Below are 27,924 nucleotides of genomic sequence, written 5' to 3'. Positions count from 1 at the left end.
GAAATTAGCATTAATCCATTAATCCAGCATTAATCCAGGCCAGATGTCACCTGAAGTCCACTTCTGATGTTCTTTTAAAAATATATATACTTCACACGTACAGGGATGCCTGGGTTTCCTGGGAATCCTGATGGTCCTGGTGGGCCCTGCAATTGACAAAAAACATACTGAACTTGGAAATCTGAAATGACAAAAGCACGAAACACCAATGACAAACTCCAACCCCAGCCTCCTTGCCTATGGTGACAGAAAATGAAAATGATTAAAACTTTTTAAAAACTCTCTTGACATACTATTCCTAATCTTCAAACCTCCCAATTATGATACTCTAGTAATTGATAACAGAAAACAATTTTTTTATATTTCTGTAACTTTTTAAGCAGCAATATATATATTATTGTTTAGGAACTGGATCAGAGTCTTATGCATGTGTAAAAAGGAATGCAGATTCTGTCTTCTCACATCCATGGTTTGCAACATGAAATTTACTGTAGGCAGCTCGTCATAGCAGAAGAGAATGCTAGCACAGTGTAAAGATAATTCTCCATCTTTCACCAGCCTCAATTTCATTTTATCATTAAAAAAAAAAAAAAAAAAAAAAAAAAAAAACCAAGTGAGTTTTTCTCCTTTGAAGAGCCTTCTAAGTGTAATGGATCAAGAGTGCAACCGGGCACATCATTTTCATCATACCAGTTTATTTGTACATGCAATACTACTTAATACATATATTGCAAAGCAGAAAAGATGTATGAGATTCCAGAAGTTGAAATAGCATATTTGCATCTCCCTAACCTTTTTCATTGCTAAAGTACAATCTACTATTTGCCAGGAGATTCTAATTTACGTTAATATGCAGGATATCATGAACATCGTGGATTTAAATAAGGATTTCTTGATCTAGCAGAACATCTCCCTGTAACAGCTTAGACACTGCAACTGATTTTATAAATTCCAAGTGTTGCAGCCACCGCAGCCAAATGGAGAACTGAATCAAGATGGTATTTTGAAGATCTGTGGGCAAGATGGCATATCTCAAAAGTATCAATGCTCATCAAGTCACTCAAATTCTCCTTCACTGGCACATTGTAAAGTGAGGGAAAGCTCAGAATGAGCTTAATATCTGGCAAAACCCCAAAAGACCTGGCCTTGGTTAGTATAGTGTGCTAATTATATGTTATAAGAGTACCACATTAAACAGAAATTACAATAGGAAAGTTATAGGCATGTTTAGAGTCTCCCTTAGTACTGAAAAAGACAGAGGATCTTTGCCCCAGCTTCAATTTGTTTCTGCATGCCGTGCACATTTTAAACATGTTTGTGCTTTCAAGGGTATCAGCTTATCCAATTGGGTTCTTCAAGGAGGTAGGATGTTTCATATTCAAGTTAGAATAGAGGTTCTCAGTAACTCAGAAAGATATCAAAGGAATATCAAAACCAGAGCTGTTGATAAAGTGGCAAGCAACAGGTGAAAATACTAATGGAAGAATAACACTGACTGCACAATGAACTTCAAAGGCAAGAGCAAGAGTCTTGAAATTACTGTGCAGCACAAGGGGATGCCATTGACTGACTCAAAGTGCCCACTTGAAAGCAAACATGAAGTCTGAAAGATATGTAAGCCTACTGTCTTTAGAAATGCAGAAATGTAAGTTAGAACTCACTCTTGTTCCTTTTGTTCCTGGCAGTCCTGGTTCTCCAGTATCACCCTATAAAGGAAAAGAGAGATCTCTGTCTTTCCCAGGGACAAAAATTTAGGGAAATCTGAGTGTTTTAAATAATAAAATTTAATTCTTACCTTAAGCCCTGGTGGCCCAGGGGGACCTTCAGGTCCTTGCATTCCAGGAAACCCAATCACACCCTGTATTCCCGGAAGGCCTCTTTCTCCCTGTGGGAAGAAGAAAATCCATTAGCAACAACACAACTTAAATTGCTTTTTCTAGCAACCCACATATCCCCTGTTTCTGTGCTCAAAAAAAATCTGCCAGGGAGTAAGAAGTTAGATGTGACAGACAACAGTTTGTGCTGGTCTTTCAGTGAAGGGCTATTATAAATAAAGAAATATTTATGTTTGATAACAGGCTGGCAAAGGGTAAGCGTGGCATGATAGAAAACATTCTTTGAATTTAAACAGAAAATTCATTTCTGTCTCCCTGGACAGAACTTTTCATAGTATATTTATACCCCTGGGACCAGGAAGGCCTCTTTCTTTTTAATAAGATCTATCTTACCATATACAGATACTACTATATCCTGGTAGTAAATCTAACACCCCAAACCAGCAGTTATGTCTCTGAAAACTGCAAATATCACTGCTCAGTCACTACTGTATGAATAGCCACTACGACTTCTCTTCTTAAGCATCATTCACAACAGTGGATTTTGGAGAATAGGCTTCTCAGTCTTCAGTTTCAGGTGATTCAGAGCCAGTGTTTCATTATATAGGATCATCCGAAGAAGCTGATCTCGGAGATTGTGTCTGCCATCCTTTAGTTTCTTTATAGCTATATGGGACATATGTGTTTTCTGTGCTCTCCTTATTAACCCAAATGTATTTAAAACAGATAAACTTAGAGGCAGAAAACGAAATCCATCTACACTCTCGATCAACTCTGCTACCATTGCACTTTCACTTTTCACCAATGAAACCAAGAGGAACACTGTCCAAATAAAGACGGAAAGAGGGGAAAAAAAGACACATCCACATGTCAAAGCCTGCAAACAGCAAATTAAGCAAATCAAAAGTCAATTGCTATTTGCAATTAACAAATGATTTGCTAGTGGGATCTTAGGAATTCCCCTATTTGCTCAGGATAAAGATGATCAGCAACATTCTGGTAGTTGGTATGGGGTCAGGACTGAGCATACAAGAGAAGAACATCATCTGTGTCTTGGAGAGATGGTAAAATGGGTATCTTGCAAAGAAAACATTGTGATAAGCAGGCAGAGGAAGCAGTGCAATGACTCACAGACATGGTGCTAGTTCATGATTCCTGGAGATGGTTCCTGAAGATGGCAGGGTTGGAAGTTGTGGAGTGACTGGGTTGACAGTGGTGTTTAGTCCCTTGGGTAGGATTTTGTTGAGATGAAGGAACCAAGGAGTCCAGAGATGACTGATAGGTAAGAAAAACAGGGCCAGGCAGGAAGGAACAAAGTAAACCATGATGGAGATTATAAGAGCATGAGAAAAGAGAGAGGAAATGAAAGCAAAATAACAACTTAGCACAAAGAAATGACTTTAGGGGAAATAAAAGAAATCTACTGGCACTAGCTGTACTCAGTGCTTTTGCTGAAGTTGCTTCTGCTGGCCTGAGTTTCTTCAGGTTTGGGCTGTAACTTCCACTGTATTTCAAGTCTCAAAGAAAGGGACCCAGAAACACACCCAGCATTACAGCCCTTGCTACATGGCATGTAGTGTGAGCTGAGTGTCAGAGTAACAACCAGACCCATCAAAAATTATGCAGTCAGTCCTGCACATTGCTGAGAAGAAGAAAAAATGGAAGAAGAAAAAATGGAACAGGTTAGAGGAGGAGTATGTCTGAAAATGCCTCACTGCATCCCTTTCAGCCCTGCCCTTAACATTTCCCTCCAAATCAGTGCTCAGAAAACAGGACTGCTGCCATGGAAAAAAGTATATATATATAAAACTGGGTCCAACACAAAGCTGACTGTGAGAAGTGTTTTGGTCTAATAACACCATAACTTGTTTGTAATGCTTCTGCACGGGTCGCTGATGGAGCATAGAATCATAGAATCACAAGGTTGGAAAAGACCTGCAAGACCATCCAGTCCAACCGTCCTCCCATTACCCTTGATACCACAAGCACTAAACCATCTCTCGCAGCTCCTCATTCAGACACCTCTTGAACACTGCCAGGGACGGCGACTCCACCACCTCCCTGGGCAGCCATTCCAGTGCCTGACCACTCTCTGAGAGAAAAAGTTCTACCTTATGTCTAACCTAAACCTCCGCTGGTACAACTTGTGGCCAATTCCTCACATCCTGTTTGTTGCCTGGGAGAAGATGCCAAATCCTTCCTCATCTCAATCTCCCTTCAGGAAGTTGTGGAATGCAATGAGGAGAACTCTGCAATGAGCAGAAGTCTGAGGTGCAAGGTGTCCACTCACCTCTTCATGGTATGTTTACTGGACTGGCTGTCATGGCAGTCCCTGGCCATGCAAACTGGGGGAATGGCATTTCTAAATTCAAAATAATACTCGTTTATTAAAATCTTCTGCCAGGAAAAATTCTCATATTGAATCTCCTCTCTTTCCTCACAGGAAAAAAATTTTTTTTTTTCAATTAAAAGTCACCTTCTAAGGGAAATAAACAGTTTTTTTTTTCTTGAAGCACCAAAACAGCATTTTAGTTTACCCCTCAGCATTCATTGTCAGACTTTGATAATAATATTTTCTAGTTATAAAATCCAAGGCAGTGTGGGGTGTTATCACAAAACACTGCAAAACAAAGCAAATAGAGGAACAGACGAAAAAACATATTTCCAGGTCAGTGCAGAGTCTGAATTCTGAAGTAATCACTTCAGAACAGAATTTTACACTAAACTGTGGCCACTTGCTTTTGTGACCTGCTGGGAGATCTATTAAGAAGACAGAAGACACTAAAGTACAAAAAGCAAGGTTTTCCATTACTGAAGGAAAGTACAATATGTGCAAATGAGAAGAAAACAAGATTATTATGACACCTACATAGAAGCATGAGTCATATGTAGCACAGCTAATAATGCTTCCTGCATTCAGTTCTGTCATCCTGAGAATTTCAACACAATTTCAGTCACTGGACTCTGCAACACAGTAAAGTACTCATTCTGCCATTCTTACAGAAAAATAAAACTGGGGTTTACAGACCTGATTTTCATTTATTTGAAGGCTCCCTGAAGACTGTTCTGGCACTGTAAAAGGCCTTTACTGTGCCTGTAAATCACTCACTAAAGTAACGACCACTTCATCTTGCCAAAGAAGTTCACTCAAAGCTTAACAAAAATAACAACTTGGGCTTGCAAAACAACCACCATCAGTGCTGCAAGGCCATCTCCAGCCTCCCAGGTTGCTGTCCCTGAAAGGTAAAGCATAGCGGCAGGAGCTGCTCATGGTCACTTTGAGATTACAGACGTCCAGGTTTCCACAGGAACATTGCTTTTAACTGGCATTAGCTGTTAGGACAAAAGGAGGAACTTGTTATTCTGGACATCCAGGCAAGCTACCAGACACCCAGAGGCCTTCAGCAAAACTCCTGAGAGTGTGGAGAGCTGTCCCATACCAAGTACTGCAGACTCATGGTTTCTCACACAAAACTGAGCTCATGTTTTTGCCTGTGATTTGTCAGAAGGGAGTAAGGAAACATAAAACTGGTTGAATCAGTTCTGAGGGAATGCAAGCAACAGAATCTTTGAGCTGCCACCTCAGCTATTTATTCTAACAGGGGGCACGGACTTACACACTGCTTACAATCCACTCTTTTTTGCTTTCCCATCTAATTTCACAGCAAAGTATTGGGTAAGTAGACTAAATTTGTGCAGACAGGTAATGGGGCATTCATCCTCCATACCATCCATGAAACTCACAGAAGTTAGGAAAACCTATTCCAGCAAGACCTAGGGATGTATCCTACTTTCTAGGTCCTTTCTTTAGTCCATGTGTCAGATTACTTCTTCATATATCAGTTTTAAAGAACCAGTGTGCCAGAACTTGTAAAGAAATACAATGCTCTTCCAGCATTCACTAGTGAACAAAGATCTAATTTCAATACTTCAGTGATTCGGATATTACCAACTTACACCATACGATGTGTTTTATGGCATCTTTGGCATCAGTGAAAATGCACTAAATTACAGTAAAACTCTATCAGGCTCAAAATATCTACATTGAATAAGAAAGTACAGAAACTCCATGATCAGAAGCACTAACGTCATGTCAGTGCTGAGCTCCACACATCCTACATTAACTGAAATTAACTCACAGAAATTCCTGGGTAGCAGCATTTATACTGCATCTTTCCTGCCCCAATTGTCTTATTTACAACTGCAAGGTCAGAAGAAGATAACACCTACTACATTCTGCAGCAGAGACATAAGCATGTCCTGAGGATGCCCTGAATTGCAAGGAAATACTTGAGCAGCATCCCTTTCTTTCTTGCCTACCCAGCTCCTTTGTTTACTTAATGTTTCAGACAAAAAGCCCAATAATGTTTGCAGTATGTTTATGCTGCAACTCATTAAGCATCCACACTATACTAATTGGCAAGCACTAGACCACTGCTGCTACCCCACTTATTTTTTCTCAACACTAGGATTTCTAGCTGCAGTGCAAGAAGAGCATGAGACTCTGACTGTAAGGGCTAATTATTGTTCATGTTCCAATATTCACAGCTGCAAAACCTTGGCAAGTAACACTGAAAGAGCTTCTGCTTCTTACAAATCAATTCATGAGACTCAGAAATTAAAACAGATGTAACCAAATCTTCTGTATCTCCACTGATTCAACACAAGCTGTCAGAAAACACAAAGAGGAATTCATTATTCAGCTCACAAAGATGAATATCCTGCCACTCAGCTGCTGTTGAAAATGTGGAGACACAGTAAGACAGCAAGTGCTCACTCACTGTTCCACCTATTTGATCAGCAAGATGCCTGTTGTAGTCTGACATTTGTGAAATGCCCTCACACTAGATTGTTTGAGAATGGACTTCTAAAATGAGATGAACTCGTTAATAGCATAGCCTGAGAGACTGACTTTTTTGCTGGCATCCATCCTTCCAAATTAGCCATGAAATACTGTTTCATTTTCACACATGGAACAACTGCAGATGGCAGTGCAAGAGTCACATGAAGCAAGTAGTTTTAGAAGAGTTAGCTTAGTAATAAATCAAATTCTGAGGGGGAGGAAACAACCAGCACCACATTTTAAATTATTTCCCCTATTATTTTGTCTAGGGACTGCTGGACAGGGAGATGTTAGTCTTGAGAGACTGATAACATGGATATAAATCAAATGCCTGCAGAACTGCGGGCTCTATGCAAAGGCAGGGCCCGTACATATGTTACATTCTCCAGCTCTCCAGAGACTCAGGCATGTGGTGAACAACAACGTACAGAGCCTTCTGGAATCATTTAATTGATTATCACACAGCCAGCTCCTCCTGTTTGGTTTGCCTCTGCCAAAGATCATCCCATGGTAGAGATGGAGGGACAGACATGTGCCTGCCCTTCCACTGAAAATGTGTAAAACTCATTTTTAGGGTGAGATGCCAAAAGGCAGTTTAGCCGGCCTAACCAGCTAAGGTGGCTCCTCCACTCCACTGAGGTGGATGGTGTACCATCACCCTTTCTTACAGCAACTTTGATGGTTCCCCCCCAGTATCACTGCGCCACATCAACTCACTAAATGCCCTCACTTTACCTTGGTGGGTAAGCTTGCTTTGGCCTCAGTAAGCTGAGAAACTCATCAGGCAGCCGGGCAGCTGCCAGAGCTCATGGGAGGATGCAGCCACACAAGGCAGTGAGGCTACAGCAGCAGCTTCTCACATTGGCATGGTGAGGCTGGATGGAGTTCATCTACTAGAGCTCCTCAGCTGTGCCTCTGTTGCAAGAGGAACTGAGCTCAGGGCCAACAAATGCTTGAACGTGCAGGACAGCCATTTCCAGTCCAGTGTCAATGCTGAACCCAACATCCGTTCAAAGCTCAAGCTTCCTCTCTCATAAACATACACATTCCATTTTCCAAAGCTCATATTCATTGAACTGAAACACTACCAAGCACACAGACAGCAAAGAAACGTAACATTTTCAAATGAGACTGGCGATGTGCTTTTCCAAAAAGAGAGAAAAAGGGCCTGACATCTCAGCATTCTTCCTTTTTTTTTTCTTTTCTCAGTCTGATGCTAGAAATACTCTCAAACGTTGCTTTTGATAGAGACTAGTATGAGTTCTAGATGCAACTGTTAACAAAAACAACAACAAAAAACAGATGCAGCCTGAAGCTCTCATCACACCTCTGTGCTCCAGAGTGACCTTGGAAAATCAACAGGAATGCACAACAGCCTTACAGTGACCTACAGGTTTCTAGACAGACTAACCCAAACCACATGAGAGGTGAATATCAGCTCTGTATTTGCTCCTTCAGCTGATATAACTGTGAGCACTCAAAGGAATTGGCTTTGAGGTGTCAGGCCCATAATTACACTACACAGTGGGAAACACTATTGTGGGATCCAAGTAGCACTCTTGACTGTGTTTTTCTCCACACTCTTTTAAACTTGTTTTACAGAACCATAATTGGCTCAGAGTTGATTTAGTGGAGAAACAGTGGTGAGGAAGTCAATCCTTTACTAAAATAGTACTTTTAACCACCAGAGGGAGCACCAGTCCCAAATATCTTGCAGGATTAAAATCACATGTACATTAAGCATCAGCTGTTTGTCCTCAGCTGCACTTAACATTTTCAGTATTTCATTGGAACTGTGAAGTGGATATCATTCAAACAGAGTTAGTGCTATATGCTCACAGCACAGGAGTCCTTAAATGCACTAAGGATGCTTAGCATTACAGAATTCCCACTGTGCATTCTTCAGTGCTAATATCTATCTGCGCTATAGCTATACAATTCTGGAGCCATACAAGTAACAAGGAATTAATTACAGAAACATAACTGCAAAGACATGTGAAGAATCTGTGTAGGAGCTCTGTAAATATCTTGACTGTCCCAAAAGTTTTGGGGCTGACAGTAGAAGGGAAAGAGAGGAGGGGAGGAAGGAGGGAGAGTCAGCAAAATCCGGATTCTTGCACTGCCAGGAGGAAACTGAGAAAAATCACTCACATAGAGACACAAATCCAGCATTTTTGGCGTGACTAAGAGCAGGAGCAGCCACAACAGTTTTACATCACCTGCACAGTTCCCCAGTTGGGCTGGCTGCGGGTTGGCTGAGTCCCCTTCACAACTGCAGGCATTGCCAAGGTTGCTCTACACTACACGCAGATACAAATGCGAAGAGCTACCCTATCCCAGTAGCTGTTGGCAAACAGCATCCAGCAGTCATGCCCTGTCTATCGCAATGCTGGATCTGCCATCTTCTCTCTTGGGCCCCTCCCTTCACCCATCATACTCCTTCAGCACTCACTCTGCTTTTAGGGATGGAAATACTGAAAAGCATTCACTTATGGTACAAAGCCTAATATCATGCAGACTTGTATACACAAAGATACAGGAGGGTCACTCTCATTGCCTTCCAAATACAGGAGCATATATACGCAGGAAGCATATCTCAGTGTCACCCCAAGGCTGCAAGGAGCATTCCTCAAGAAGCTGCTAAGTGCTTCCCGAGAGTATAAAACCAGAAATAACAATCTGCATGCATCCTTTCCTCTACGTATCAGTACTGATGTGCTTAGTATGTATGCAAGTAAGTGGGTGGGTACGTGGTATGTCTGAATTTGTTTTAGTAGCTGAAGAAGAAATAAAATAAGCTGAGTGAAGATAAATTAATATTTGGAAGCCATGGCTACAACTTCAGCTTCTATTTAACTAATGTCAAGCAATTGGTTGTCCATCACCACCTTACAAGTTCTGTTCAATTAGCTCTAATAATGGCTCCTCCCTACTTAATTTGCCTGCTTCTTGTCATTCTTCTTCTTGCTCATCACAAAGTTATTCCTCATTTTCCAAATGCTGCACTTTTTATTTTTTTCAACAAAGGTACCTAAATTTCACTTTCTAGGACTCACTGAGCCAAACACACTCTTAAAACTTAAACTCTCAATGATTCTTTGCATTTGCATGTATTTTGCCATTGTATATTTTGCACTGTATTCGACTCCAGTGCAATGAGTGTTGCAGATACAGAAGTAGGAAGGATGTTCAGAAGGAAGGGATTTTTATTTACAGCAAACTACCACTTAGATTTGTCTTCAATAAAAAAGGAGGGAAAGAATCATTGCACTTACTCATGAAAGAAAACATGCATAACCCCTAATGTGACCATTTTACAAGCCAGGAGTAGTTTATCTCCAAGTATAATGGAGAGCATGAAAGGACAGAAGTATGAAGGTAAGACTAGCAGAGAGCAGAAACCAACAGACAGCATGTGAGCTTCATTCACTGATCATAAAGGTCTGTCTGCACAATGCTTGGGCGTTTTACATCAAACTAAGTGGTTCACTGTCTTTATGTTTAAACTTTCCTTGATTTCTCTAAAAAGCACATCTCATGATGTTTCAGGAGGAAGTCACGCAAACCTTTCATCAAAGGTGTGCATGGCTTATTTCCAAACATTTTTATTTTTTTTTTTCTCAATCAGACCAGACTCAGAGCCACCCTGGGGAACAGAACAACCTCAAAGAGCCATGAGAGAAGAGGATGTAGATGGACAAATGCATCTGTAGAAAAAAAAAAAAAAAAAAAAAAAAGGAAAAAAAAAGAAAAGGAAATTCTATCACCTGGAGACAGGTTGAGTCGAAAGGGTGCTGTGTTTCCCACCCCTTCTAATCATCTGTTGAACTCATTAGGTCTGAGTAACTCTTCCTTTGTTTTATTGCATATTGTGTTAAGTCACTTCCAGTGCTGAGGGTCCAAAAAAATAAGGGGTAAAAATGCTCCCCACCCTTCCTTCTTCATTAGTGAAAATTATTTAGCACTTGTTTGCATTTGGCATTGTTTAAAGGCTCGCATTCAAAGATGAAACAGCAGAAAAAAAAAAAAAAAAAAAAAAAGATCTTAAACTTTTCAGGTTTTTCTCATTTATTTTTGTTCACATCCTAAACCTGTGACGTTACATGCAAGTTTTATTCTCTTGCCAATTTTTTTTTATGGACATATTTACAAAAATAATCTCTTCCATAAATAGTAAAAACATGGGCAGCTGGTCCTAGACAGTACAGACTGCAATAAAGTTCTCATAATGAAGTAGCTCGTATCTTAAGGAGTACATGACAGACAGTGCTATTCTAGACAGCACTATTTTAGCTGCTTTTTCAGTTAGGTCTGAAATGGCATTTCAAAAGTTTTAAACATTTAAAAAGTTGCAGAGAATTAAAAAATCCTTCCAAAAAAAGCCAAAGGAAATATTCTGGCTTCTCATTTTTTAATCATGAAATACCCAGATAAGGCAGATAACACCATGCCTCAAAAGTGTCCATCAGTGTTTCTTCAATTTAATCTATAGTCTCCTGACTCAGTGAGAAGTATTAGAGAACAGATACCACAGTGTAATTTCTGTAGCACCTTCAGAATAATTCAATCTAAGCCAATTAAGCTACGAAAGATGCAAAACCCACCAATAATGGAAAACAGATCATTTCCTCATTTTGAGGCTGTGTAGGATATGAGAATAATTACTCAGTAGTTCCTTGTCAGCAAACACTGACCAGAAGTTGGATTACTGCTTAGGTGCCTGACAAAAAGAGAAAGCTGCATAAAACAGGATGGCTGGATACACAAAAATCTGTGGTATATGACTGCCACCCAGAGGAGCTCACAGGAAAGAGACACAGCCTTGAATGGGGCTCTGTCCTAGTGAGAGATGGTTTGAGGCTGAGACTCAGGTGGATCCATCAGGCAGATCAGCTCTTCTCCTTTGATACCACTCACACTGATGATGATATTCTCTGCTCCTTCCTCAAATCCAATTGTAGCCAGTGACAGGCAGTGCTCAAAGAAAATTTTGCAACCAAAGGTTTGTACCTTACCTAGCTTTGGAAAGTCTCGCTTTTCTGGGCACTGTCCTTTTTCATTTTTTTTCTGTGGTAAAAAGTTTTGGCTGAGTACAACTCACAGTTGAGGGACATGTGTAAATTTAATACTTGGAATATTTTAATATTTAGAATATCCTAAAGGATTGCCTTTGCATGAGCTTTACAAGGCTGCATGTGTTCTTGTTATACTCCCAACTTCTGTACCCATATCAAACAGACAAGAAATCTGAGTCGCAGATTCGTACTTGCATGCAAATCTCATTAATGGTGCTGCATACAGCTGGCAGCAGCACTTCTGGACAACACTGACTTCTCTGTTCGCTGCTATCCTATACAAGCCTTTGGTATTCTTTTATTTTTTTTCCCATAAGTTCTGATTTTAGCATCAGAGCACACTTCAGACTCCCCTCCTTCCCTACCATCCCTCCCCATTACTGCTCCTTACACCCACTTGTTCAGCAGTTCTGCAGTCTTTCAGGCTTTGCTTGGCAGTTGATCAAACTGTTCCAACAAAATCAAGGGTTCTCAAAAGCACCAAAGCTTTTCATATTCTGTGAACTAGCCACAAGCTATTCTTGTTGTATCAGTTAAAAGTCAGTAACTGTGTCAAATGAGAGAAGATCAAGAAGACATTCAGTGTGATGCCAGTGTCTGTGCTCGCTCACTCACTCAACTCAGTATTTACTTTAGCTGTGTGCAGTGATCTCTGACACAAACCTCAGTGAGAATTATTTTTGTTGGCCTATCAAAACATTTAAAAATGTTCCAGCTGAACTCCAGTGGAAGTTGTCACATGCTTTCTTTAAGAGCAACAAAATTTATGGGTACATTTTGCCATTCTACTTACTCTTGAAATATTTCAAGGAATAAAAATATGATTTTCCAGGCAAGAATCTAAGTTGCTTTCCCCCTGTCTGAACTCTAATAATTACTATCATCATTTAGGTTAACTTTCTTTCCTGCTTTCTCTATGACTGAGTTTACTTCTTGCTCCTTGAACTTTCTCAGGTGTGACCCACACCTGAAAGAAAATGGACATCTCTTCAGCATCTCTTGAAAATGCTTTCTCAGCTGTTCTCAGCTGCTCTTTCTGTGGCACAAGGCTTCTTCTGTGGTTAAACTAAAGATGTTCTCCAGCTGGCTAGGAATTTGCTTGAGTGATAAATTACTTTACTATCACTTTTTTAGCAGCTACTTTAAACTTCCTCTTTGGAAATCCCACATTCATGATGGTTCTTCCTGCTCTGTCTCCCTCAAAACATATATGGTTACATATTTGTTTTTGCTATTGCTCCTGTTGGAAGTAGGTTTGAGAATTCTGTATGAAATTTGGCTTTATCCCCTTTCTTAATAAAATCCAAACTTTAAGGCAATTTACATTTCCTTTTTGGAAAGCCAACACCACGTGGCTGGCTCTTTTCAGTGACTAATCTGAATTATGATGACCTCTCACTGAAAACATAAATCTACAGTCTGAAGTAGGAGGTTAGCTGAGCTAATAGAACCAAACAATTAACTACCACCAACAGGAGATAAAAATAAACCACAAAACCAAACCCCAAACCACTTTCTGCTCTTAGCCAGGAAGACCAGAAAGTGACTTACAGAGATTACCATATTACTGTGGTTCCCTGGTAACAATTACATGCATATACAAGATTGCATGCAGTCAATACTGCTACAGAGAAAATGCAGGCAGAGACAGATTGTTAAATACATCAAGCATCATTAAACTCTTCTGTTGAAGAAGTGTCACAGAACCGTCAATTAAAATAGCTGGCTTGGTCTGAGATCCCCAGCAAACACAATTTAAATTGAATGGAAGAATAATTTGAAGAATCCTGAGAGGTAAATTACAAAATGTAGGTAATGTTGCTCCCCAGGCATATGCAGTCCCAGGCCCACAGAATGCAGTCATCAGGATGGGGTGTTTGTGTTACAGGCAGTAAGAAGAACACACACTAAGCAGAAGCAGACTGCAGGTGTAGTCATGTGTGACCGGTTTCCAAAACAACTGCATGTTGATTCAAAATTGTTATAGCCACTGTGTAGTCTTTAGACACAGGGAACATGACTCTGTTGGCACAGACAACAGTTACAAGTTGAGATGATTCCAAATGGTATTTGGCTATTGCTGAGGCACTGGGTGGCTCTTCTTTCAGAGAAGCGTGGATTTTATAGGTGTTCTCTGATCTTACATTAATGTCTCAGTTGGGAAACTTCACTGACTTCATAGGAAGCTTATATGATTCAGATGAAAATAACATCCGGTAATCCTTTAAGGAACCAGAATAAAGACATACAGTAACAGCAGTTGTACAAATGTAAAATCAAACACTGTGAAGCTATAGAGCATGTTTTCTTCCATGATTAAATGCCTGAGATTGTTATAATAATCTCTTTACAAGCAAAAATATGCATCTGGCAACAGATGTTGAAAAAGTTATGTCAGCTGAAATACAACCATGTGAAAACCTTTTGAACTCATCTCTGAAAACAAAGTATGAGCACACCCCACCACACAGTGGTACTGGAATATTCGCTTTACTGCACTCTTTCCAGAGATATAAATTAATCGGGTAATCAGCTAGTTTGTGTTCATTTCAGATATCTACTCTACTGAGTCCACTATATACCTCAACATAGAAAACTTTGCCAGAGAAATTCAGTTCCACTTGGGCAAATGGACAAATGCTTCCACTGACAATTTCCAAGTATGAAAATCGAATGATTTCAAATGTCACTTAAAAGTTTGGCCTGCCAATTGAGAGACTGTGGAAAACTTTCAATACTTCCTATAACTCACTCAATATTATTTAGCCTTCTGACATCTTGTTCTTCCCAAGAATAGGAGCTTTGTTCATTTGTTCTCTTTATGAAACATAGATGCTTTTCTCTGATTATTTTTCTCCGAGAAAGGGTAAATAAATAAAAATACACTACTAGCACTGCAGAATTGACACAAACACTGGGACAATGACCTGATTTTCAGAAATATTTCTGAACTACAAGTCTCCTTGAAGAGTATCAGATCTGGAACTGAACAATATTTTTGCTTATCTTGTTATAGTCTTTCAATTTCCCCTTTTCAACAATTATTAGACAATTTCAAGCAATATATTAGTCTTTTCCAGACTGCATTCTTTCCTCAAACATTGCCTTTCATCCTTCTTGTCAACTGGATGGCCCTTTGCAGGATGTATAATTCAGCTTTGCTTTCCTTAGTGTCCTCAATTCACGGTCTTTCCAACTCAGGCATGAGCAGATGCTGTCAGTGAGGTACATTCCAACAGCAGCTACTAGGCAGAAATACTGAGCAAAACTACAGAGAAAGTAATTAAAACCAAATACCAAACATTTACAAGAGACAGTACCAAGGAAACAATTACAAGTTTAAAAAGACCAAGCCTTGATTAAAAAAAAAAAAAAAAAAAAAAAAAAAAAAAAAAAGTCTTCATGCTGTTAAAATAGGTTCAATATGAAAAGTACAGATATTTGACTTCCAACTTGCTGCACTAAAGGAATGGACCTGCTGCCATGTGCTATTTTGTAAAGGAAACCCAGAACTATTAACTATAAGCTATTAACTATCAGAACTATTAACTACAGAACTGTTAACTATCTGCCCACTGACAGCCTGACTTTCTCTCCAGTAGGGACCTCTGCATTGTTTTAACTAATTAATACCACAGATATTTTTTCTCTATCTTTTGCTACCTAAGACAGAAGGAAAAGCCTTGAAGGCCCTCCCAGTCTGGGTGGCCTTAATATTGATAATAATAAAATAAAATAAAATAAAAACACAGAAATTCAGTCAACTGGACACAGTTAGCTTTTCAATATCCATAGTAAATAAAAAAGCCCAACCATCTGCAGATAGCAAAAGTATGGGTGACTTTCTAGACTGTACAACATGGCTACAGGAGAGAAAAGCCCAGTCACTGCGGCTTTGAACTGGGAGGATACAGAGTTGCTGCCATCACTGCCCACCTGTCTAAGACATCTGCCTGACTTCCAGACCTGAAAGGGATGAAGCAAAGTCAGAGTGCGCATTTCTGCAACCCATGCAGGGATGATAACCTCATCGAGAGAAACAGAGAAGTAATTTGTGTACATATAATAGAACATGCACATTCTCTGAATTAGGCAGGAAAAAAGTGCCAACAAATGTAAATGGTCACGAATGAGGGAATTAACATTCTTGAAAAAAACTCAGAGGAATTCTATTCTGGTCTAAGCAAACTTTGTTTAAAGTAGCAATTAAATGCTTAACCTGCTTTTTCTTTACATGTTAATGGCTAGCATTTCTTATCTTCACAGCTGCTTGAAATTGTTCTCAAAATCTAGATGGATAAAAGAGAAAATATGTCTTCTGCCTGATTCTGAGTGACCCAGTAAAAAGTAGGCGAGCACTGAGGAGTGTAATCAGTTTAAATGGATCTCACACTTCAGTGAGGTTAGAAAGAACAGTCAGTTATAATGTAGACAGACAAATAAAAAGTGCAAGAGGAGACAAATGAAGATGTTTCAAGCTAATCTATTAAATGGAGAAGAGTAAAGTATTATTTATTACTTCATTATTTTAGTAACACTATGTTATTCTAGAATTTCTGCACCTTCTGTTCTGCAGATACTAGATGCTTGACTTTATATAGCTTAAAATAACAGTTTGATGCTCAGTGTAATAATAAAGGCTTTATAGGATAAGAACCATCTGCTGCAATTACACTCACTTTCTCAGATTTTCTGAAAGGGATGAAAAACCTTAGACTTCATCGATTACACGCCCTTGATAAAGTATGAGTCATCTCAAAGGCGTTTGGCATGCAAATGCAATTCTCATGGAAACAGTCTAATGAGAGAACACATTGAAAATGGTCATCCAAATGGTCTTATTGATAAAAAGATTCTCAAATGGAAGACAGTAACACTGCAGTATAACTCACTCTTCCATGTCCGTAATGCTGTTAAGAAATACTCTTTGGGCATTCCACAGCTTTTTAGTCAAATACTATTTTCAGCACTTTTTCTGGTGAGATCATTAATAAGATTATTTCACCAAATATATGTTAATTATCCTACACTCCCCAACCACAGATCCTAGGGCCTGCAACTTCTTCCCACACTATGGTAAGAAATTTACCTCCAGATGTTAATAATTAAGGCATTAAAGGGTAAACCCAGTACCCACTTCCGCAGCTGCTGCGGCTCCCATGGCAGTAAAATACTGTGGTTACAGTGCTAAAGAGTGTGGGTGGATTGGAAAGGGCCTTTCAGTATTTATGCACTTCTGCATAACATAGGAGCCAGATCAAAAGGGCTTCCAGCACAGGCAACATGTTGGCTGAGCATGGTGCTGGGCAGAATGGTTATGTACTTCCCACACAGGAGGCTACGTGAGGAGTGAAAAGCAGATGTTTTCCAACATATTCTTGGGTACCAGAAAGAACATGCTTAGAATGGCAGCCCTATCATAGCCTGGATCCTGGCCTGGAGCAGCCCTTCTCAATAGTTTTTCTCCAATCAAATGATCTGCAAATGGATCTCTGAAGTAACAGATGCCTTGAATACTGTGAACATCAATGGGAACCGTTTTTAAGAGTCATGTTTCAAATCCAAATGTGCTGTTTGGAGAGACCGTTTCAAGGCAATTGGGGAGAATGCTTCTCTTGCTTTCCCTGACCAACTTCTCTTTTTTGGGCCTGGGACTGAGTAGCAGTCTGTTCTTGTTCTGCACAGGCACCAGATATAAAAAAAAGTTTGACTAAAGCTTGGGGACATGTTTTAAGCAAAAACTCAGTTTTCTGCTCAAACAGCCAAGTACACATTTGAAAGTCTCATAGGGTTAATATAATGAACAAGCATTGATAGATATTGATCTGAATTAAGTTATTTTTAAATGTATTCCAAAATAGTTTAAAATGCTTTTCTTGAGCATAGTCTTCTAGGCATAACTATTCATTCACTTGTTCAAAGGTCTCAAAAGTCAGTAATTGAATTATTTAAATTTAAGGTTTGAAAGCATGTCAATATTTCACAATACACGTTTAAAATAGAAAAGTTTGTGACGGGACTCAAAAAGTGCTGCGTAAGACTTGCTGAACAAGGCATAGAATGGCTTGGGTTGGAAGGGACCTCAAGGATCATCAAGCTCCAACCCCTCTGCTGCATGCAGGGCCAACAACCTCCATATCAGACTAGGTTGCCCAGGGCCCCATCCAACCTGGCCTTGAACACCTCTAGGGACGGAGCATCCACAACCTCTTGGAGCAGCCTGCTCCAGCACCTCATCATTCTCTTGGTAAAGAGCATGAAATTTTGAATTTACAATGACTTCTGTTGCTACATACTGATATTATTACCTCTCCTACATTTTTAAATGATCTACATTAAGTTGAGGTAGTTTTGGCTCTGGTTGTATCAGGCAGGAGCTTGTTTTTCTTTGAGAAATAGGACTCAGACTCTAAACTGCAAATAGGAAATGTCAGAAAGGGAAGCTCTAGCTAAGTCAGGTCCAAAGCCTTAAATAAATGAAGCGTAAGTTTTACAAGATTTTCTTTCCCCAAACTATCATTTTTTAAAATGATCTAGTTACAAGATGCTGGCATGTGCCATGAACTGAAAATAATGGCTTTCAACAAGCGAGTTACAACACAGTATTCATCTTGCTCTACAATGATTCATTTGCACTCACAACTGAAAAATAAGATCAAGATATCAAGGGAAAAATTCTGATTTCCAGACCTTTTACAAATCTTTGCTTTATTTGTTTTTAATAGACAGCTGACTTTTATTACACAGATACTAACTCTGTCATTAAAAAATGAAACTCCACCTCAAAGATGTTTTGGAAATAGGCACTTTTCATCTTTCTCACAAATTAATCTATGTTTTGCTACACATAAAATTATCTTTGCTTCAATCTCCAGTTAAGCTATTTACATTCCTCTGTTTTGGAAAGCATTAAACAACAACCACCAACAAGCATTCTTAATATCCTAATCTGTAAGTATGTTGCTATCACATGTGAGAAAATGCAGAAGACTAGCTGTATTTTTTTTTTTAAGTAAACAAACAATAATTTAAAAAAAAAAACAAAAACAAAACACTCTTCAGACTATTTTATTGGGTGATCTGAACAACTTACCTTGAAAAATGATCCCACTGGACGAAAAAGCCTTTAGTTTACACTCATTTATAATTGTAGTACATATACAGTATGTGTGCATGCACAACCAAAGATAGTGTAGATTAAAATCTCTACAGCAAAATTGAAAGAGATAAGGAGAGTGATTCAGTGTCTACAGTATTTACAAAGTGGGTAATTTGCAGAGAGAATTCATGGAATGTTTAAGTACACTGGATTTTTCCTTCACTGCTATTGCTTCACAAGAATCCTTTAATATGCTTTTTTTTTTTCTTCCATACATGGAACTAATTTGGACAGTTGAATGGGAATGGATTTGCAAGGGTCTGTAAAAAAAAAATTAAGATTTTTTTTCCTGAACTGAAACATTTTGCTATATTTGAGTTTATTATTGACCTCCTTCTTGCTATTGTAGGTCATTGCCTCCTGGGGTTAACCCTAGTCAGCATACGTTGCTTATGATGTATTACAGCCTTTCCTGAAAAGAACTGAAGGGGAGCATTTCTGAATGGAGGTGCTCATGTCTGTTCCAGAGGTGGTCAGGATATCAAGTCAAGATCTGCGCTGCCTTCTGAGGAATCTGCAGGTGAGGCATGGGAAGGAAGAGGCTGATGGGCTAGTGTCCCATTCAGTGGGGACATGGGGAGGGCATGGGCAAGCCATGGGGGCTTCAGCATACAGTGATGGCATTATGCTATTTCCCATCCCTATCCCTTCAGCCCTCTGGCACTGCTGGTACTGAGATGGCTGCATTTTGAAAACCCTCCTTGAAGGACTTGGTATTGGAAATGCCCTATGATGGTGCAAGCTTCCACTGAAATCAATAGATTATACACCATGTAGTTCAAGTGAGAGAGAAAATGAAGTAGAGACAGCTGATATACTCACCTTTTGTCCTTTTACTCCACTGCAGTCACATTTTCCACAACTAGAAGAACAACCCTGAAAATAAAACAGAAAGCAGGGATTAATCATCTGACCTAGGTAACAGAACCTACCAAAACATGTCAGGAATGTCAGCAGGGTAAGACAGCACAGGGAATGCCCACTTCAGCCCATGCAATGCTTTGTTATCCTTATACAGATGTACATTCTCAGTCCCAGTCCAGTAAAAGATGATTTTGTAACATTGTAACACTACATTACTTCAAAATTATTGTATTTTTGGCTACCATTTTAAACAAAATTCATCATTATACACAAGCATTCTCCATATAGCAATATGAAAGACAATTCAAAACATGACCTTCCATCTATTCAATATTTATACATTCAAAGCCCAACAGATATTTTAAAAATATAATCAATCCCTTCTTAGAAGCATCTCTTTAGTACCAGATCATTAATATATGGCTTGCATTCTACATAATATTTAACCTCTATGAATACGTGCCATTGCTTTGAGAAGAAAGGGATGGTAAAACAGCATTTAATGACTTCTGGATTTAAGAAGAAAAACAGCAGACATGAAGAATACTGTCTATGTTTCTTTTTTGTAGACACAAAATATTGTCTACTCAACACTCTCCAGATCTTTACCATGAAGTTTCTCAATACTGATCTTCTCAATGTTTTTAATCAGTAATTAGCAGTCTCCTGATAACTGTTTTGCAAGGAAATTAAAATACTGTCATAATTACTACAGTAAAGTATTTAAACAAGTAGATCTGTAAGTATTTTACAAAATCAAACCAAACCAGTCTCCAAGAGGGCAAGCTACTCCTCTTACGAGACGTGGAGACAATTGTTAATGTCTACTGGACAGGCAATGATTACTTCCTGGGTAACAGTCAGCAGCAATCAAAGTATTGAGGTATTTATCACTTCATCATGAAGAGCCTCTCATTTTCTTTGCAGAACATGAAATCAGAAAACAGATGAGAGAAGTCAGATTAACTGATGATCAAGAAAAAGCTTATGGTTTCATAGTGTTCCTGAATACTCAAGTGCATGTAGGCTACTCCTCCCTTCTCCTCCTCACTGCCTCCATGAAGACACTTATAACTAACTCAGGTAAGTCCATCGCTCTTGTTAATTATCATACCTCTCAGAAAAAAACTCGGAGGCAAACAAGCAAATCTCTGAATAATCCACCAATGCACACAAGGTCCTTTACCAGCCACAACAGGCCATTATCTCAGAGCATTCATGGGCAGCACTTCTCTGGAATGAGGTTTCATCAAGGATTCCAAGCACCCACTCCTCCAAATCTATAGGCTCCACAATCCATGGAGACATCAGTGCAGCTGAGAAGCCAAAGCAAATGCTACTGTTTTGAATTTGGAAAACTCAATAGAAACTAAAAGACAACATCACTCAGGGAAGCTAAATAATACATTAACACTTTTTAAGTATATTTTATTTTAAACCAAAGAATCAAAGTGAACATGGGCTTTAATGCTGCAAAAGGAATTACTTAAGACTGTCCAATAAAACTAAAACAACAACACCTGAAGCAACTGTTGCTTTTGATGAGATCTTATTTTTTTATAAGTAGAGACACTGATTTTGTTGTTTGATGTCAAGCTTTCTCCACATTCACACAAAGCAAAAACATTTTTTTTTTTCTTCTTACATTATGCTACAGAAAGAGAATTAGACCTGAAAAAAACACCAACACATGCTACAATGCCAACTCAATACTGACCAGGAGAGAAAAATGGTACCCTCTGAATAATCAGCTTCACTTCTTACACTAGAAACTTCACTTTGCCTAAAAAAAACACTTGAAACTCCTGTTTCAAGAACTGAACAAGTACAGCCTCTTCTAGCTTTTCAGACCTGATGAGATCACAGCTGGAGGGCGCATGCCTGAAGCTCATACTTCCTCCTCCAGCATCATGTAGAATGTTATCAGTTTTATCAACACATCCCTTAAATTCAGAAGTCTGTTTTAATTGCATCTGGGAATGTAATTAAAACACGTCATTGAATCATTATAAACATCTGTTTTCAAGTTAATCCCCTCATATTTCCTTAAGCCTGTTATTTAACATACCCCCTTTTAGAAAAAGGTATGTTGCTATTTATTTTCAGTTGGGTTTTGTTCTAAAATCTGGCACGGCCAGAAGAATGGACTTGTGCTTTCACATCTCCTTTTGTACTTCCAAAACAGATGCTATTATGTTCTGTTTTTCCTGTTTCTTAAGCCTTAGTTTAGAATAACCAAAGGCAAGGAAGGTAAGAAGGTATGAAGCATCAGGCAGCACAGCTGCATAAGATGCCGTTTTGCAGACAAGAGCTGTGGCCTGCTATGCCAAAGCAGACCACCTGTATTACTAATACTTTCTGTTTGTTTTATAGCTGCATCACCTCCTACTGTTTCTGGCTGCAACATTTGTAAGCGGATGGACGATCGGCCAACAATGACAGCCTCTACTGGATAACATTATCTGCAGCTATGAAAACCTATTTTTAAATCTGAAGGATGTGATAAGGCTATGCGTATGCTAGGAAGAAGTCTGAGCTTTTTTCTCTCGGTCTTTGGGGAAGATGAGAAGGCCAGACTGGAAAAAGCTTATGGATCAAAGGTCACTTTAAGGAGGTCAAAGTGTCATTTAAGTAATGAGGTGGGAAATTTGGAGAGAGGAAGATGGTTACAACAGGTACAGGAATTAAGATTTTTGTTCATCTGACCTAGCGCCTGTACAAACATCCATATCACTTCACTGCAGTCACCCTTTATTCAATGGCAAGAAACAGGCAATTCTGGGCTGAGATTCATCTAATCTATTACTTTTCGGAAAGGGTGGTCAGGCACTGGAATGGACTGCCCAGGGAGGTGGTGGAGTCACCGAGCCTGGGGGTGTTCAAGGAAAGACTGGATGTTGTGTTGAGGGACATGGTTTAGTAGGAGCTATTGGGAATAGGTGAACGGTTGGACTGGGTGATCTTTTAGGTCTTTTCCAACCTTGGTGATTCTATGATTCTATGATTCTGTGATTCTATTTTGGATGTTTGCTTTCCACGTAGATGAATCACACCTTAGATGAACAAGTAGGAGAGACAGGCAGAAAGTAGTATGGGCTATGTACGTGAACAAGGGGGAAAACCGAGAGAAAAAGATGTACATAGGGAATCAGAGTCCTCAATGGGAAACTTTATCCTGATGAAAAAATTACAATCACCTTAATGTGAGCTGAAACTATGCAAATTATTGCTTACTTTAAATTGTTCTGATTTTAAATAAATCTTAGGAAATGAAGAACTTAGATTATGATTTCCCATCATACAAGCCTAAAGATGAGATACATAGCTTTGTTCTATCTCCTAGATATTCTCTCTGAAACAGCGTATTTTCCAGGAACTGCATGGATCTCAAACAATCTCTGCTGTCCTCCAAGTGCAAAAACAGAGAAGGAATGGTGCTATGCAGGAAGCGCAACATGGGAGGAGACTCTGAAGAGGAAAGCTCTTTATCACTTGCATAGGAACCAGCTACAGATTAATACGATGACCCTCGCCAGATGTACCATGATACTTCACCTCCGTACAGTCAAGTTTGCAGCTTTCAAGCAGCCACAGCTCCCTCACATTGCTGGCCAGCCTGTTATATATTTGGTGGCATGCATTTTTCTTCCTCCTCCCACGAAACATCAGCCCAGAAGCAGAAGCTCAATTTAGCAGAATGAATTGCTTCATTTTGTGACAAGCATTTCCGTTCTGTTTCTTTCTCCCAGACTGTCTGCAACTGATAAGTTTAGTGAATCATGCTAGCAAGTCAGTATCAAACAAGAAAAAAAGATTATGTCCCTTTAACATCACACAAATGAGTGTGCTATGCAGACCAAATATTTGCCTACAAGAGAGCAATTCATTTATTAACAAAAAGTCCTAAAAGCGTGCTGCTGATGAATGGATCTCCCAAGCCAGCCCACACAGGCCACGAATCCCAGGCCTCAGGGTGCTCAGCCCCAGTGACATGCTGAAAAGGCTGCTGATGGAAGAAACTGCTTTGCAGTTCAGCTTCTAGCACATCTGTCAAACCTCAGCTACAGACTTCTGCATTCTGCTCTGTTTTTCCACGTCCAGCTACTTTCCTGGCAGTTGAGAGCCATTGGAACACATACAGGAACAATACAAACAGCCAGATTAGCAGCCTGCGAGGGAGACAGCGGCCATATTTGGAAATGCACCATTTCTGGAAACCACAGATAGCACCAAAAGAACACCAGTCAGAGCCAGTTCCTGGGCACTCACCTCTCTGACAGAAGTGTATTTTTCGAGACATAATGTGGTTCACCTTCCCACAGCATCAATCAGCCTTCTTTGGCTGAGTTTCAGCTGCCAGGTTTCCTACTAGCTCAAGCAAGACTGCATAGGCTTCACTCTAGCTCAAATCTTACACTGTAGAACACAGGCATAAGGAAAATCTGATAATATTCTCACTGTTTACTTAAGACAGATGATGTTGAAAATCTCATTCCAGGGAATACGATGCTCTTCAAGTGACTGAAAAGCTTGTAAACAGGTAACCAATGAGATCAGCACTGATATGAAAATTCTAATTCATAGCTGAAATGCTTCAGCAAGTAAAAAATGCTTAGGATTTCATCTCATAATTCATTAATTATGAAATAATATTTTCTGTTTAGACATACTTAAACTGGTCACGTTTTCTGAGAATTGTGAAGATTTTGCACCCTGTGCTGCTTTTGTTCATATTCCAATCTGGACTGAATTCCGATACCAATTCCCAGTTCAAACACCAATTTTGGTTACGCTCATGGGATGTCCCTGTCACACAGGTAGTTCTAAGTGACAGCTAAATCTCCTGCCTTCACACAGTCCCTCCCTCCCTGCACAAACTTTCCCACGGTGGAGATTGATCTGTGTGTAGCAAAGGCTGCACTTCCACCTGTTCACGCACTTATACAACTCATAAAGCCAACAAAAGAGCTGGATCAATCCATGTCTCCAGTTTCACATCACACCAAATACGGGAATAGGGAGGTGGTGCCAACTGCAGGATACTTATCTCAAATTCCTCTCATATTTTCTTCTCTCCTCAGAATGTCAAAATAGCTGCCTAGCTGCATTACTATTCCCCTACGTTTACTCTTTAGATAGGGCTGTACTGGGTTACCTGAACTCTCGTTTTGTGTAAAATATCACCAGAGGAAACCACTGCTATTTTTCAGTTAACTGCAACACTTAGTCAAAATATTTCTTAACTGATGTTGCAGTCCATTAACAGCTTGAAAAAAAATGATGTTGCTACAATTTCTGATTTATAGCTAGCTAGATCAAAAATTCTTCTTTTAAAGATTGTCTTATTTGCTTCTGTTATATTAGGTTTATTTTAGATTATGGACACATGTGGCTACACTGGAAAAAAAGAAAAAAAAAAAGAAAAAAATAGAAAAAAAATAGAAAAGTGAAATCTTTTTTTTTTTTTTTTTTCCTTAAATAAATACAGCAGTATGAAAAGTTTTGTTATTTCTATATATGGCAACACCATATTTAAACAAAAAGATAAATGTTGTTTGCAAAAATAAAAAACAAAACATCTCGTCAACTAAAAAACAGATCAACCATGAGCTGAAGAATGGAGTCAAAACTTGCTGACTGCACTGAACATGGCAGCTTTAAAATTCAAGGAAATGGCCATTAGGAAAAAGCAACTCCTTCATAAGTCCACATGCATTTCCTTTGATCATAATGAATGAAGAAAAATCAAACAAGCCCCACTGCACTACTGAAGCATCCATTAAAAATATTTCTGATTTTTTTTTAACAATTGTATTTATTATTCTTAATATTTTATTCTTTGAATATGGATAACCTTTGTATTTCAACAGTTTTAGAAACTTCTGTTTAATCAAATCGCTAATCTGCTGACAAATTCACCGATTCCTGATCAAAATCTACTAGCTATTCATTTTTAAAGGTTGCACTTCTCCTTCATTAGTGTTTGAACTGCAGCAATTGTTACAGTGTAAGTGCAATGTATTCTCTCTTGTCATCAGAGAAAGTCAGTTTAAGCGTAGCATTTGAACAGAAAACACCACTTCAAAAGGAATCAACTATTATAGCTAGATTGAAGTGAATCACAGAAACTATTACTTTGAAGACAATTAGCTCCCATTGATAGTTAGAATGGTATCAGTGTGACTTCTCACTCTAAGTGCATTTAATCACTGGGAACCTTGGCACAAGCATTTGCACAAGTACTGTAAGGAAGCAGCGGACATCTGCTGTGCCTACAAGGGCTTTAGAAGGGCTACAAGCTTTATTGAAAGTGATAAAGTGAGAGAAGAGTGCTCTGGTACATAGCTGCTCATAGAGGTTACTCCCATAACCTCTGCTGTAAGGAGAGTAACTTCTCTTTGGTGATGTCTGTACAATAGGACTGGCTGTAATCAAATATCTAAACAAGGTTAAATCTTGCACAATGGTATTTCAGGCAGTAAATTGCCATTTCATCTTACCTGTATGTTAATTTGAGTGAGATTTGCTTAAAGTTTCTTAAATGTAAGAATCAATTGACTCTTAGTAGTCAATACAAAGCTAACCATCCTGGACTGACAGATGAACTTCAACCCACAAAACAGTTCAGGAAAAGGAACATCTACCATGCCTTCATTTTCAGAACTTAATGCAGAGAAAAGAAATCAAGCACAACTCTCATTTCAATTGTAAAACCATCAGTTTCAGATGTCTAAAGAAAGTTAAATGATGGAGAAAATATATAAAGAATATCATATGATTTGATAATGCCAGCAAGTTCCAGTCTTTCCTTGTCTCCATAGCCCTCTTTATCCCCCAATAAAAGAAAAAAAAAAAAAAAAAAAAGTTGGCCACTTATCTTCATTTTTTTGTTTCCCAGGATATTATTGCCAGATCACACTTATCACTGTATTGGGAATTCCTTGAACCAAGGGGTAGCTTATTGGTTTTTCAGCCTCTGAGTCTCCAAGCTTGGCTCTGGTGAGCATTAACTGAAAGTTTCCATCATGAAGCAGCTATTTAAGACCCTTGGTTGTGTCATTCCCATTTTCTGAAGATCTGGTATTCACCAAGCACAGAAGAACAGTTCCATTCAGGATATCCCATGGTATCCCACCTGTCTCCAGCTGCCAGGCCAGGTGGAAACAGCTTTCCCCTCGGTCTTAGTTCATATCTGCCATGCCTAATAAATATTCCAAATGGCACTGGGTGCCTAGGTTTAAGCAATGAAAATGAGTACTACCCAGTAATCTCCAAAGGCTCATTAAATCCTGTATGGATAAGATGAATGAAAATACTCATTCTGCTGAAGACCTCTATGGGATGCAAGCTGATGTACAGGTGTGGGACAGAAGGAAGCACAAGTGGTCCCCGCATATTCCCTGTTAATGTAAAGCTTTATATATTTATATTTATTTTATATATGTTAATGTAAAGTTTTAATATATCTTTTAGAGATCACTTTAGACCAGATGAGAAATTTCCTCTATCAAACCTACACAGTGGAAAACTGGAATGTCAGTTACTAGTGCATCAGTGCATCAGGTACCTCTATTAATGAGGGATACTTTAAGCAAATCTCACTCAAATTAACACACAGTTAAGATGAAATAGCAATTTACTGCATGAAATACCACCGTTCATGATGAAATCTGAACTGATTACAATGATTCAACTTGAATTTTATTTATAATAATTGTACAAGTTTCAGAAAGTTAACTGATTCTGCACAAATAAATAACAACATTCTAAGCTGTAACTATTTTTTTTATGGTTCTTAGGACATGCAGAGTTGTCTGTAGGTTTTGGCAGATTTCTGTTCTGTTTGGCTGGGAGATGTATTTGTTTTGTTGTTGTTGTTTTTATTATTACCAGAATCTTACAGGATGTTTATACAAAAACTGCAGACAGACCACAGATCCTTGTCAGAGATCTCCAGCGTATTCTGGCCACTCACAGCAATACTAGTTCAATTTTTTATGCTTAATGTTAATTATTTCAGAAAAAAATCTATATACATTTTTTTTAATTAGCATTGATGGAAGTACTTCAGTTAAAAAAAGAAAAAAAAGTTGTAATAAAAAAAACAACAGTCACCTCTTCTTAGTCAAATGAGTCCCAGATTGCTGG

The 27,924-nt window shown here is 38.9% G+C and overlaps 1 protein-coding gene across 1 annotated transcript in view; it reads right to left on the bottom strand.

Annotated features, from left to right (window-relative positions):
* COL4A1 (collagen type IV alpha 1 chain) overlaps positions 1 to 27,924 on the bottom strand; it is a 112,393-nt gene that overhangs the window by 47,909 nt on the left and 36,560 nt on the right. Inside the window, exons 2-5 of the mRNA XM_042868500.1 lie at positions 19,735 to 19,788; positions 1,796 to 1,885; positions 1,662 to 1,706; positions 102 to 146 (exon numbers count right to left, since the gene is read on the bottom strand). Coding sequence (XP_042724434.1) covers positions 102 to 146; positions 1,662 to 1,706; positions 1,796 to 1,885; positions 19,735 to 19,788 — 234 coding nt within the window. The remainder of the gene's footprint in view (positions 1 to 101; positions 147 to 1,661; positions 1,707 to 1,795; positions 1,886 to 19,734; positions 19,789 to 27,924) is intronic.

This window comes from Lagopus leucura, unplaced genomic scaffold (genome assembly GCF_019238085.1).
Source record: "Lagopus leucura isolate 7727_CA_CO unplaced genomic scaffold, USGS_WTPT01 Super-Scaffold_100001, whole genome shotgun sequence".
Classification (NCBI taxonomy): Eukaryota; Metazoa; Chordata; class Aves; order Galliformes; family Phasianidae; genus Lagopus; species Lagopus leucura.
The sequence above is the reverse complement of the archived record's forward strand: the minus strand, read 5'-3'. Positions and strand labels throughout refer to the sequence as shown.